Source organism: Salvelinus sp. IW2-2015, linkage group LG19 (genome assembly GCF_002910315.2).
Source record: "Salvelinus sp. IW2-2015 linkage group LG19, ASM291031v2, whole genome shotgun sequence".
In the NCBI taxonomy this organism is placed as follows: Eukaryota; Metazoa; Chordata; class Actinopteri; order Salmoniformes; family Salmonidae; genus Salvelinus; species Salvelinus sp. IW2-2015.
Genome location: NC_036859.1, coordinates 11,452,702 through 11,464,949, shown reverse-complemented (window position 1 = coordinate 11,464,949; position 12,248 = coordinate 11,452,702). Strand labels below are relative to the sequence as shown.

At 42.4% G+C, this 12,248-nt stretch overlaps 1 protein-coding gene and 1 long non-coding RNA gene across 2 annotated transcripts in view; both read right to left on the bottom strand.

Annotated features, from left to right (window-relative positions):
* Window positions 1-1,309: 1,309 nt before the first annotated feature.
* LOC139029347 (uncharacterized) lies at window positions 1,310-2,437 on the bottom strand. The gene is made up of 3 exons (XR_011481661.1): window positions 2,352-2,437; window positions 1,954-2,010; window positions 1,310-1,817 (listed from the first exon to the last, which is right to left on the bottom strand). It is a non-coding gene; the product is annotated as an uncharacterized lncRNA (long non-coding RNA).
* A 4,088-nt stretch (window positions 2,438-6,525) lies between these two features.
* The window catches only part of LOC111979429 (epidermal growth factor receptor), a 52,858-nt gene continuing 47,135 nt past the window's right edge, over window positions 6,526-12,248 (bottom strand). The window contains exons 23-27 of the mRNA XM_024009963.1: window positions 11,096-11,340; window positions 10,769-10,936; window positions 8,808-8,861; window positions 8,543-8,636; window positions 6,526-8,282 (exon numbers count right to left, since the gene is read on the bottom strand). Of these exons, the coding sequence (XP_023865731.1) occupies window positions 7,852-8,282; window positions 8,543-8,636; window positions 8,808-8,861; window positions 10,769-10,936; window positions 11,096-11,340 (992 nt within the window). The 3' untranslated portion in view covers window positions 6,526-7,851. The remainder of the gene's footprint in view (window positions 8,283-8,542; window positions 8,637-8,807; window positions 8,862-10,768; window positions 10,937-11,095; window positions 11,341-12,248) is intronic.

Here is a 12,248-nt window from a genome sequence, read left to right as displayed (position 1 = left end):
ATATGTGAAATACTTAACATAATAAAGAAATAAGACGATGATGAGATTGGTAACTACATAATATACTTATACCAACCTAATCTGTATATTTCTCAGAAGAATGTATCTTCTTCAGGATTGCTCTGTCTTTGGCCAGCTTCTCCATGAACTCCTGGCAGGGGAGGTTGAAGTTTGTCTTCACAATAAGCATGGCCTTGATGGTAGGAACAGTGATCAAATTTATTGCTGCTGTCCAAAGATCATTAATTTGGGAGAACACTCTCTCGACTGGTGCATTACTTCCAGGTAAGCACATGACAACAGACGCTAATCTAGCCAGGTTAGTGTGTGGGATGTCATTCTCTTTGAAGTGGGTAACCACCGTGCTCCATCTCTGACTAAGCAGTGTCTCAGATGTTTTCCATTCTTCAAGCGATCCCCTTTTAGGAACTCTTGCAGGCCAGTAACCTCGTCACACAATGCATCCTCATTGATGGTCACAGTGGGGCATTTGTTCTGCAGCGTGCCTGCTGCCTTCTGGATCTCTTCACGCAGAGGTTGCCTTTTTAAAAGGAGACCATGTAAATATTTTGATTATCTGTGTGCTTTCCCCATGCTTGCAAGTAGTTCACAGCCATAGTGAAGAATGATTGGGATGTTTTAAGAAAGCTCTCTTTAWACATGGCTCCATTTTCCTCTAGCTCTCTCAGAAGTCCTCTGACAAAAACTGGAATGAAGTTGTCATCACGTCTTGCAGTGAATTTTGCCTCAACGTTTCTAAGAATTGCAGCGGACTCCACAGCACAGTGGTCCTGGCCTCCAAGCATCTTGATCGTGTCACTGAATATGGTCAAGTTTCCATGGACAAAGGCCAGCCAAAGTTCAGTCAGTGGATCTTCGAACACTGTTCACAGGACAACAGGGCATTTGTCTTCAGAAATAAAAAAGGATTTCAATGTCACATACATTTTCAGCACTCTTTCTAGAGCAGGGAGCATGGACATGCAGCGAAAATTGCTGTGTACTAAAATGTTTCTTCTTTCAATTCAACAAAATCAAGCAGTTTTGTTTCCACAGATGTGTTGCCATCATATATCTTACAATGTCTGACTACTAATGGCAGCAGCTTTACATGTCCATGATTGGACGCATCAATGGCCAGGGACACAAATTCAACCTGGTCTAGGTCCGGTGTTACCAAAGTAGTTGCCCATGGTGCTAACACGTTACTCACTGTGGCGTCACATTTTGTCCTAGCACATGTAAACTTTGGCTCATAAAGCTTCCATGTCAGTTCTGCTGTGCAGTCCATAGATCTGTAACTAGGATTGTGTCGCATAGTGTGGTATGCAAAGACACCCTCCTGTACAGCTAAACCATATTCTTCTTGGGAAGGCTCTACCTTCTTGAAGAATGTGGTGACARAGGGCATACCAACACGGGCAATCAGAGAGGCTTTATGCTTTTTCGTCTGCTGATGTTCTACCACTGCCGTTCTTCTCCGGCTGCCAATTGAATAAGAGGAATTACAAAGGGTGCAGTGAACGATTCTATCGTCTTGACCTGAGCTTACTAATGGAAATTCTCTTATCATGTTTTTCATAAAAAGTGCATTTCCGTTTCTTGGAAACAGTCATTGTACCTCCTCTGTCTGTTCTTCTTCACTCTCCTTGTGTCACTCTTCTTACTCTCTTAACTTTTTCTTCTCCTCCAATCTTTCTCCTCTTTTCTTCACTCGTCTTCCTTTCCTTCTCTTCACCTTTCCACCTCACTCTTCTACACTCTCCTTGCTTCCCTCTTTTTACTCCCTTAATTTYCCCTTCTCCTTTCTCTCCAATCTGTATTAATAAACAGCATACTATTAGATCAAATACTTTGGTTAACAGATTCCCATTGCTTGCCTAATTTTTGTATTTTATCTCAAAAACATTGTTTGGAATAATACATTGTCAGGCTCTGTAACCATATCGTTACCTTTCCTCCTCTGTCTCCTTCACTCTTCTTCCTTTCCAGTCTTCCTCCTCTCCACTGCTAATGTTATCATGAACATTTCTAAATATATTTTTACACTACTGTTATAATGCCAAACCATTAAAATTGTAAGATACAAAAATATTCTCAGAATTAATTGTGCATTCATTTAATATAATCATATTTTCAAAATAGCCCGTCCACTGCATGTTTACATGTGAAAGTTTTTKAACCTAGCTACCATAACAGTAGCTAGCTAACTTAGCTAGCTAACTTATTCTACATAGCTAACGTTAGCTAGCATAACCTATTTAAAACCTTATAGAGCAGATCATCTATCTATATAATAAATTGTGACATTATAACATCACTAGCTAGTATCTCAAACGATTGTAACTTACCTGACTTGAAAATACGTTTCTGGTGATGTTGTGGATTCACTTRACACTTGCTAGCTTCTGGTCGAGTTTTCCACAGCAGTTTTCTCTAAAACTATCGCGAGCAAGTAGTTAGTAGAAGAAGAAGAGTGAATGAAGCTGATATAGCGAGCAGCCCCCTCTGCTGGCCTAAACAAGCACAACGCGATTGAGACGTCAACCGGTAGGCTCTGCTGCCCGGTCTTTCTTGCCAGGTAAAATATTTCACTTTGCAGTCTGTTTTTAAAGCACAGTTAAAAATGGGGACATTTCCGGGGACACCTCCAGCCTTGGACAGGCCACCAAAAACGGGGCCCCTCCCCGGAAAACGGGGACGTCTGGTCACCCTATCGTTAACAAAACACAGTAACCGACAGGAGGGGGCTACCTAACCTTGCCCCTTCTTCTGTGGGGTTTATTGTGCATTAACGCCACCTACTGTACAGGAGCGCCTCTGCCTCCCACATGTCCTAACTTAAAAATAAATACAGTACCAGTCAAAAGTTTGGACAAACCTACTCATTCAAGGGTTTTTCTTTATTTTTACTATCTTCTACATTGTAGAATAATAGTGAAGACATCAAAACTATAAAATAACACATATGGTATCATGTAGTAATCAAAAAAGTGTTGAACAAATCAAAATGTATTTTATATTCTTCAAAGTAGCCACCCTTTGCCTTGATGACAGCTTTGCACACTCTTGGCATTCTCTCCACCATCTTAATGAGGAATGCTTTTCCAACAGTCTTGAAGGAGTTCCCACATATGCTGAGCATTTGTTGGCTGCTTTTCCTTCACTCTGTGGTCCAACTCATCCCAAACCCTCTTAAATGGGTTGAGGTCGGGTGATTGTGGAGGCCACGTCATCTGATGCAGCACTCCATCACTCTCCTTCTTGGTCAAATAGCCGTTCATTGTCCTGATGAAAAACAAATGATAGTCCCACTAAGCGCAAACCAGATGGGATGGCGTATCGCTGAACAATGCTACGGTAACCATGCTGGTTAAGTGTGCCTTGAATTCTATATAAATCACCGACAGTGTCACCAGCAAAGCACCATCACACCTTCTCCTCCATTCTTCACGGTGGGAACCACACATGCAGAGATCATCCGTTCACCTACTATGCTTCTCACAAAGACACAGCGGTTGGAACCAAAAATCTCAAAATTGAACTCATCAGACCAAAGGACAGATTTCCACCAGTCTAATGTCCATTGCTCGTGTTTCTTGGCCCACGCAARTTTCTTCTTCTTATTGGTGTCCTTTAGTAATGTTTTKYTTTAGTAACAAATTTTACATACACAATATATGCAAAGGTATGTGAACACCCCTTCAAATTAGTGGACTTCAGCCACACCCATTGCTGACAGGTGTATAAAATTGAGCACACAGCCAATCTCCATAGACAAACATTGTGGGAAAGCGGCCTTACTGAAGATCTCAGTGAGTTTCAACGTGGCACCGTCATAGGATGCCACCTTTCCATCAAGTCAGTTCGTCAAATTGATTCCCTGCTAGAGCTGCCCCGGTCAACTGTAAGTGCTGTTATTGTGAAGTGGAAACGTTTAGGTGCAACAATGGCTCAGCCACAAAGTGGTAGGCCACACTAGCTAACAGAACGTGACCGCCGAGTGCTGAAGCGTGTAGTGTATAAAAATCATCTGTCCTAGTAACACTCACTACCGAACACTCAYTACCGAGTTCCAAACTGCCTCTGGAAGCAGTGTCAGCACAATAACTGTTCAGGACCTTCATGAAATGGGTTTCCATGGCCGAGCAGCCGCACAAGCCTAAGATCCCCATGCGCAATGCCAATCATCGGTTGGAGTGGTGTAAAGCTCACCGCCATTGGACTCTGGAGCAATGGAAACGCGTTCTCAGGAATGATGAATCACACTTCACCATCTGGCAGTCTGATGGACGAATCTTGATTTGGCAGAAGAACAMTACCTGCCCCAATGCATAGTGCCAACTATAAAGCTTGGTGGAGGAGGAATAATGGTCTGGGACTGTTTTTCATGGTTCTGGCTAGGCCCCTTAGTTCCAGCGAAGGGAAATCTTAACACTGACATTCTAGATGATTCTGTGCTTCCAACTTTGTGGCAACAGTTTGGGGAAGGCCCTTTCCTGTTTCAGCATGACAATGCCCCTGTGCACAAAGCGAGGTCCATACAGAAATGGTGTTGAGAAGGTGTTGAAGAACTTGACTGGCATGCACAAAGCCCTGACCTCAACCCCATCGAACACCTTTGGGATTAATTGGAAGGCCGACTGCGAGCCAGGCCTTATCGCCCAACATCAGTGCCCGACCTTACTAATGCTCTTGTGGCTGAATGGAAGAAAGTCCCTGCAGCAATATTCCAACATCTAGTGGAAATGCTTCTCAGGAAGAGTGGAAGCTGTTATAGCAGCAAAGGGGGGGGAGCAAATCCATATTAATGCCCATGATTTTGGAATGAGGTGTTCAACGAGCAGGTGTACACATACTTTTGGTCATGTAATGTATTAGTAAAGACAAGATTAAATTGAGAATAGTCTGATGGGTGAAAATATGATCACTTGATGAAAGAACAGCGTCTGCAGCCTGAGGCAAGTAACAGAGCGCTAAAATAATCAATAACGTACAGTCACATCATGCAGCCCATATATGTTTGATTTAGAAGACATTCTATGGTTTGCGTAATTCACAGCTAAAGTTGCCAAATAACTCTGAATCTAGCATATAGGACCTGTTTCAAATGATCAATTTAATGTGCATTTGGTCTGGAATGGGAAAAATATCCTTTCTATTTTATTCAGCTAAGTTCAATTATATTCTTCTTAGTATAAAATCATATAATATAAAATAATGGTAAGCATTATAAGCATATATTGTCTGACAAATGAACAAGCCTAAAGCCTCTGGCATGGCCCATAGCTAGATAACGTACAGTAGGCCAACTCATATTCTGTTCTTCTGAAATACATTTTCTTCATATCATAATGTTTATTTAGACCTGCCTAAAATAAATAATACATTTATTGTTATGGTGTAGGCAAGTGGTCACCAACTGGTTGATCCTGATAGACTGGTCGATATTCAAGGCATTCCTAGTCAATCACCAAATATTTCTACAGAAAAGCCACAAAAAAAAATGTTTTTATGTTGTGCTGTTGGCAGTACTTAAATGAGAAGCCCTGCGCACCGGGTAGGCAAGTGTTCCCATTTTGAACCATTTCATTTATCTGAAAAGACAAACCTTGCCTACCAGGTGGACCTGGAGATCTGTAACTAAATCGAGACGGTCAGAGAMTCCAACAAAGAGCTGGTGTTTTTATCAGTGAGTTCATGTTTAAGTTTTTGATTCAGCACTGTCAATAATGTTTTTATTCAATACTATTACAAAACATAAAACCTGCTTCTCCCTACTTCCGCTGCAGCTGCAATGAATGAGTATCTAAGTGTATTGATAGCCCTGCGATTTTATTATTAGCAGCTCGTCGTGTCTATTTTAATATCGAAGTACAGTATATTTCATTTTCTCTAGTCATAGGCACAACATGAATTTGTGCATGAAGCATATGCTGTGTTTCGCCATCAAGTGAAAAAAGGTACCCCCCCCTCTCTGGTCAGCCTCACCGGAGGAAGGGAAGGAGAGAGCAGGGACCGTGAGAAGCGGACCCTCTGTTGCTCTCGCCCCCCCTGCGGCTGAGATTAATGCAAGGTTCAAAAGAACTGGGAACTTGTAAATCTTCGACTTCCGAATTCAGTGTGTTCAAGACAACTGGGAATGAATGGAGGCCTGGAGATGCTAAATGTGTTTATGTTGATTAACGGTCAATTACCGTGAGACCGGCATTCTTTTACATGACAATAACCAGCTGACAAAATGGCATGACTGCCACAGCCCTAGGTGCAACTCGTTATTAGGAAAGTGTCTTAATGTTTTGTACGCCCCCAATTGCAGGCTGCAAGTGCACCCTTCTCACGTTGACACACAGAACATTCAATCCTGGACTCTTCAGGCCTTCATTACAGTAACGTTTCCTTTTTTGTTACGAGACCCTTAATAATCTTGTTTGTTCAGCTAAGTAAAACAGAATGAAAAGCACTCAGATTGTCAGTTGAACAGTTAAAATATGTAAATAGGTCTTTAAAAAACACGTAAAATAGTTAAATATAAATACGTTTTATTCATTTTCACTTTGAAAGGAAATAATTACAGCTCATCAATAACTGCATATTTATATATAGAGTGGCAAGACCATTTAAATGAGGAATGTTGATAGGATAATTTATAGGTGGCCATATTGAATATATTGTACACAACATCATTTCATACTTATCTATACATGGACCTCTGTCAAACAGCAGGATCTCACATGACAAGTAGCTATTTCATATGTTCATTTAAAACTAGGAAAGAGATTAATTTTGAAAGTTTGAGCAAGAGTGCAAGACTTTAAAGCTGTGAGAAGATTTAACGATGTAGTGTTAGAATGAAAGGCATTACTGTACAAAACAATAATAAGCAATACCGATGTCCTAATGTTGATGCAGTTACAATGGGTCACCAACAGGGGGCAGTGTCTCTCCCATCTGGCCATATGATGAAAGTTAAAAAGCCTTCAGCAAAGTCATCAATAGCAATATTTGCCACAGAGGTGTCCTCGTCAACCGCTTCTTTAGGAAGAGTCCTGTAAGGTTTCAGAAGTTCCTCCATCAACGCCCTCCATGGACCAGCCACCATCAGACTCCGATGAGGGCCTCCTCCTTCCCACTTCCGACACTAACGCTCAGCAACATTTGACTCCAGCAGGTCTCAAACTGTAGGTTCCACACAGAAGAGCGCAGACATCCAACTATTGTTCTAACAGTTCCAGCCCTTTAGATGTGGGAGCTAAATACCCAATACTATATACTCAATACACCAATACTGTATCAGTGACATCTTCTAGTACATGTACCGTTTATGTGTTGGCAAGAAAAGGGCATATACGTGTTTTTACATTTCTTTCACAGGGAGCATCTGATCTCAAGGATTGAAGGATACGTTATTTTGTCTAGTAATATTGTTTCTCCACTTTCGTATCACAACATTGTTTCGTGCAACATGACACCTATGGGTTTCTGATATGGGCTACAGTGTCTGAAAGTATAGGCCTAAGGTATTCTCTTGCTTTTTTTCACCCAATGGAGTTAAACATCAAGAGCCTCATTTCTGTCTCATCTCATCAAACTATCAGCTCAGACTCCATTTGAAATGGAAGAGTTTTTGGAATGAGAAGACTTTCCCAGCACTGTACCGTACTACAACTGGCGAACAACAGAAAGCACACACACTTGGCTCATTTAGGCAGGGATAAATACATTGCAAAGCAGTCCATGGTACCGCTACCCCTGCTAAACAAAGACATTATGTCTTCTCTCAGTGGGACAGAGAGTCTTATTACCCGGTGTCTCTTTTCATCCACAGTGGGAGGTAAGGGATGACAGGCCTCAGTTTGGGCCTAGGTACTCTGTGTTCTCTGCGGCCGGGATGTGTCCGTTGGCATGGGTCTTGACGGAAGGGGTGAAGTCCTGCTGGTAGTCTGGGTTATCTATACTGTTCGGGGGTTGGTATTTCTGGACGCAGTGGAGACCGCCATTGGAAGTGGGGGAGAGGCCATTGGAGCTCGGGGAGGAGAGACCATTGAACATGGGGAAAAGGCTGTTAGCGGTGGTGGTGAGGCCACTGGAGGTGATGGGGGAGAGGAGAGAGGGCTGGAGGGTGTTGAGGTACTCAGGCCCCACTGCCTCGTTCTTATAGCAGTTCAGGTACTCTGTCTCTGTGTCGTCTGAGGAAATGGTGGGGAGGAGGGTTCGAGGGGCACCGGGGTGCTGGTATACGGGGTTCATCATGTCCGACACTCCATTCTGGTTCATGTAGTCTGTTGAAGCGAAATAACAGAGATGAGTTACGACAGCAGGTAAACAACCACTCTGTGTACTAAGTGAAGACTTCAATTTTAGTTTTCTAAACAATGACAGAGATGTTCTACAATGACATACAGCCATTGCCTAGCAGAGGTCCTTCTTTTCAAAATAAAAGCGTTTCTGGTAGGAAAACTTCACAATGTATCACTATTTCTTAGGAAGTGAACCATGTTCTCGGGTTAAGACCCTTTGGGAGGTCAAGGGGCACACTTGCCTGGAGATGGCTGGAAGGCATGGTCCAAGAACCTGTCTGTGGGGTCAGCAATGTACCGGAGAACCATGCTTCCTTCTCTGACAGGGAACCCATTCTAGGGAGAATAAAATCCGTGTTAGCCCAAAACCACACCTTAACTGCAAAGTATCATATGAGTTAGAGATGAGAGCTGTTGTTCCATACTGTGAAAGACTCTGTGTCAATGCTACAAAGTTTGCTTTTCAATTCACCTCAATGTTACATTTGTGATGTGTGTCTCTCTTACCCCATTTCTGCTGTGGCACAATCCAATGCTGCTGTTCAATGTGCTGTTTTGGCTCTGAAACACAGATTTACACCCGAGTCAAAAATTACATTCCAACACATATGATAAAACACCACAAAAACACAAATAAATATCCACATTTCTGTAGGCCTACTTCTACTAAGTTGTTGTTGGTTGAATTCTTTACAGTAATGTTTCAAAAGGTCAAAACCTTTTAATTTCATTACTGTGTATGAAGAAGAAGGTGAAATAAAAGCGACCACAGTGAATAAAAAGAGTGACAAAACAGCTCATCCAAATGTAATTGTTATCGAGAGGCTGAATAAGAGGAAATTAAAACAAGTTAAGCAGGGAACCATCTGCCAAAGACTACGGTCCAAGTCCATAAAAGGCTGTATAGTGTACCCAAACGCTTCTATTATATAAGCAGGTTCCTCCACTTGTATTCTGGCAGAAAAATATTTAACAAGTAGTGCTGCCTGCCTGCGAAGGTAATCAAAATTGAAAGCTTATGGAGTAACCAGCCGGCTTTCTGTGGCAGGCATACAGCCCGGATAGCCAACACTGGACCTCTTGGAGTTGAGTCTGAAGAGAACAGAGGAGGAGAGAGAGAGAGAGGATTTCTCATAATCTCAAATGCAATCAATCAAGGGGCACATGGGAGGAAGCGGGGGTGAGGGAGTAGTGGGGGAGTAGGGGGTCAGAACAAGGACAGGGGAAGAAGAAGAGTCCCCCTGATGACAATTTAACAGGAACAGGAAGTGGGCSATTGAGGCCTGTCTTGTTCAAGCCAGGTATGACACGGTATAAACGCCCACGTAAATTCAATTTACTCTTTCCTCCCCGGCCAACATAAACCAAGATTCAATTTCACTACGATTGCAAAAGGGGCTAACTAAGAACTTGAACTGGGATACGTACTATCAACATGACCTGACCTGATTTAATCTTGTTAAATACAGGATCAATAAATAAATAAAGAGATTGTTCTAGCATTTGCGGAAACAATTGACCACAAGGTTGTTGGTTCTAATACAAGGTGTAGTAGGGAAACCTAAATTCCCTCCAGTAGTCTAAATTGCCCAATAAACGTCAATTTCACCCTGCCAAAATGTGAACTCAGTGGAGRTGGATACCAAAATTCTGCAGACCCCTTCTTTGTAAAACAACAGACAAGAGCTGTGAGCATAAAGAGTTAGATGGAATTCCTTTTCTTTGATTCACTGCAATGATGCATTTAATCCAGTTTCTTTAATAGACAAAAAAAAACTCTTATCTGTGTTAGAAATGAGTGTAGAGGAAGAGAGCCAGTGGCTGCTGGATGTTGGAAACCTTTTCTTTGGGCTAGTTTCCTGGATATAGATTCAGCCTTTTCCTGGACAAATCCCCATTGAACATGCTTTTTAGTCTAGGAGTAGACTATTCCTGAGAAATAGTATCTCTCTGTCAATTTGAGCCTCGTCCCCAGGCTCAAATTGCTGGTGCATAGAGCCTGGTAACAACTTGAAAGGGGTGTGGTGAATTAGATGGGACTTTGAAAAATGGCGAAAATCGCCAATCGAAATAAATGTTCTATCCCATTGACCATATTCTATCCATATTCTATATTATCTATGGTCCATAGACCATATTCTATCCCAACTGATTCTGAGTTCGGGCATATACAGTTTCTATGTGAAAACTATCCCAACTCACTTAAACCTTGTTTAAATCACTTGTGCTGCTCACGCTTTGAAGTCCACAATGTAGTGGGGAGGTTCTGAGGGTTATGCTAGATGGTGATTGGATGAGAGATCAGCCAATTAAAACCGTCAGTTGCTTCGTCCGCTCCTTCCATAGACTTCCAGTCAAGTCCCGTTCTGAGGCACTGTGAAACCAGACGGTTCGACAGACAGAGCCGGCTAGTGGACGAGATTACAAAGCAGTAGATTATGGCTAGCCTAGTGGATGTGTTATTTTACCATAGAGTGTAGGAGCTGGGTACGGGAGGTACTGGGGCTGGAGAAGAAGCTGTGCTGAGGTACCAGGTACTCGTCTGCGTCCACAGCGTCCTCCATGTCCTCTCCACTGATTAGGCTCTGGTAGAACTTGGTGTCTGTGGGACTTGGGAGGTGCATTCGGTCGTCACCCTGGAAGAGACACACACATCAGCACCCAAAGACCAGTCCGAAAGAATTATAGAGTAGGTACGTGTTTGTTCACTAAACTTACAGTGGCTGAGTGAGTTTAATCGGTTTGTGTGGTCTGTGACCCCACAGTAATTCATGACAATGAGTTACACCGCTCACCTGGATGACAAGATAACGTGGGGGATCCCGCGCCATCTTGGAAAACTCAGCTATCAGCTCCCGGAAACGAGGCCTGCTSTCTGCGTCGATCATCCAACATTTGACCATAATCATGTAGACGTCTATGGTGCAGATGGGAGGCTGGGGCAGCCGCTCCCCTTTCTCCAGCACCCCTGCTATCTCATTGGCTGGGATGCCGTCATAGGGCTTGGTCCCAAATGTCATCAGCTCCCACACGGTCACACCTAAACAGAGGTACAGTGAAATAGATCAGAGGCACAATCAATGACCTAATCTCAGTTAAAAACGTTCATTACTGTCACAAAAAAAAAACGTTTTCACTTGTGGGAATTGGCCTGTTTGGATAGGGCTAAACTGAAATGTTTCTTACAGAAGAAATATGAAAAGCATATGCATAACCGTGGTAGCAAATGAAAGGGAACAGCTTGGAGATAATGGGACAATTATTAGACCAAAGGTGAGGACACAACAGTTCACCTGACACAAGACTGAATCCAAACATTTCACTGTTGATTTTATGTGCATTTTACATTTACTGTACTTTTCGCTGCATTTGTTGATAACAAAATCAGAAAATATTCTGGATACATTCAGTAACATGATAAGAATATTCCTGGAAAATATGGGGTAGGTGCAACATAAAACAGAAAATTGACAAGGGTTTGACTGAGAGGACTAACTGGTGTCTCCAAGTGGCCACACTCCTCTCCAAAGTGTACACAGTTCCTAAGTCATATAAATACACTTTCATGACTCAAAGAAGAGTCTTCAAATGTAAGGTGCTCTTTTTGAGCTCTCCTAGATGTGCCGTTGAGGAACTAGAACAAGCACACTTGTAGTTGTTTGGTTTGGAACACAACCCTGCATCCCCGCCTTCACACAATTACTGTTGTTGTTTACGCAATCCAAAAACGCCGTCATTTATAGCACGTTACTGTACACCCACTGCATTCCAATTTATGCGCTTGTCAGTGCACAAACCTGCCATTTTCAACCCGTATAGAGGTACGAGTGTAAAGGGCTACTTATAGTGGCATAGGAACAATCTCAGTTAAAGTTAAATAACTAGGGAACATTACTTTGTTTTCATTCCAGAAAAGCTGATAGGCAGATACCAACAATGTCAAGTTAC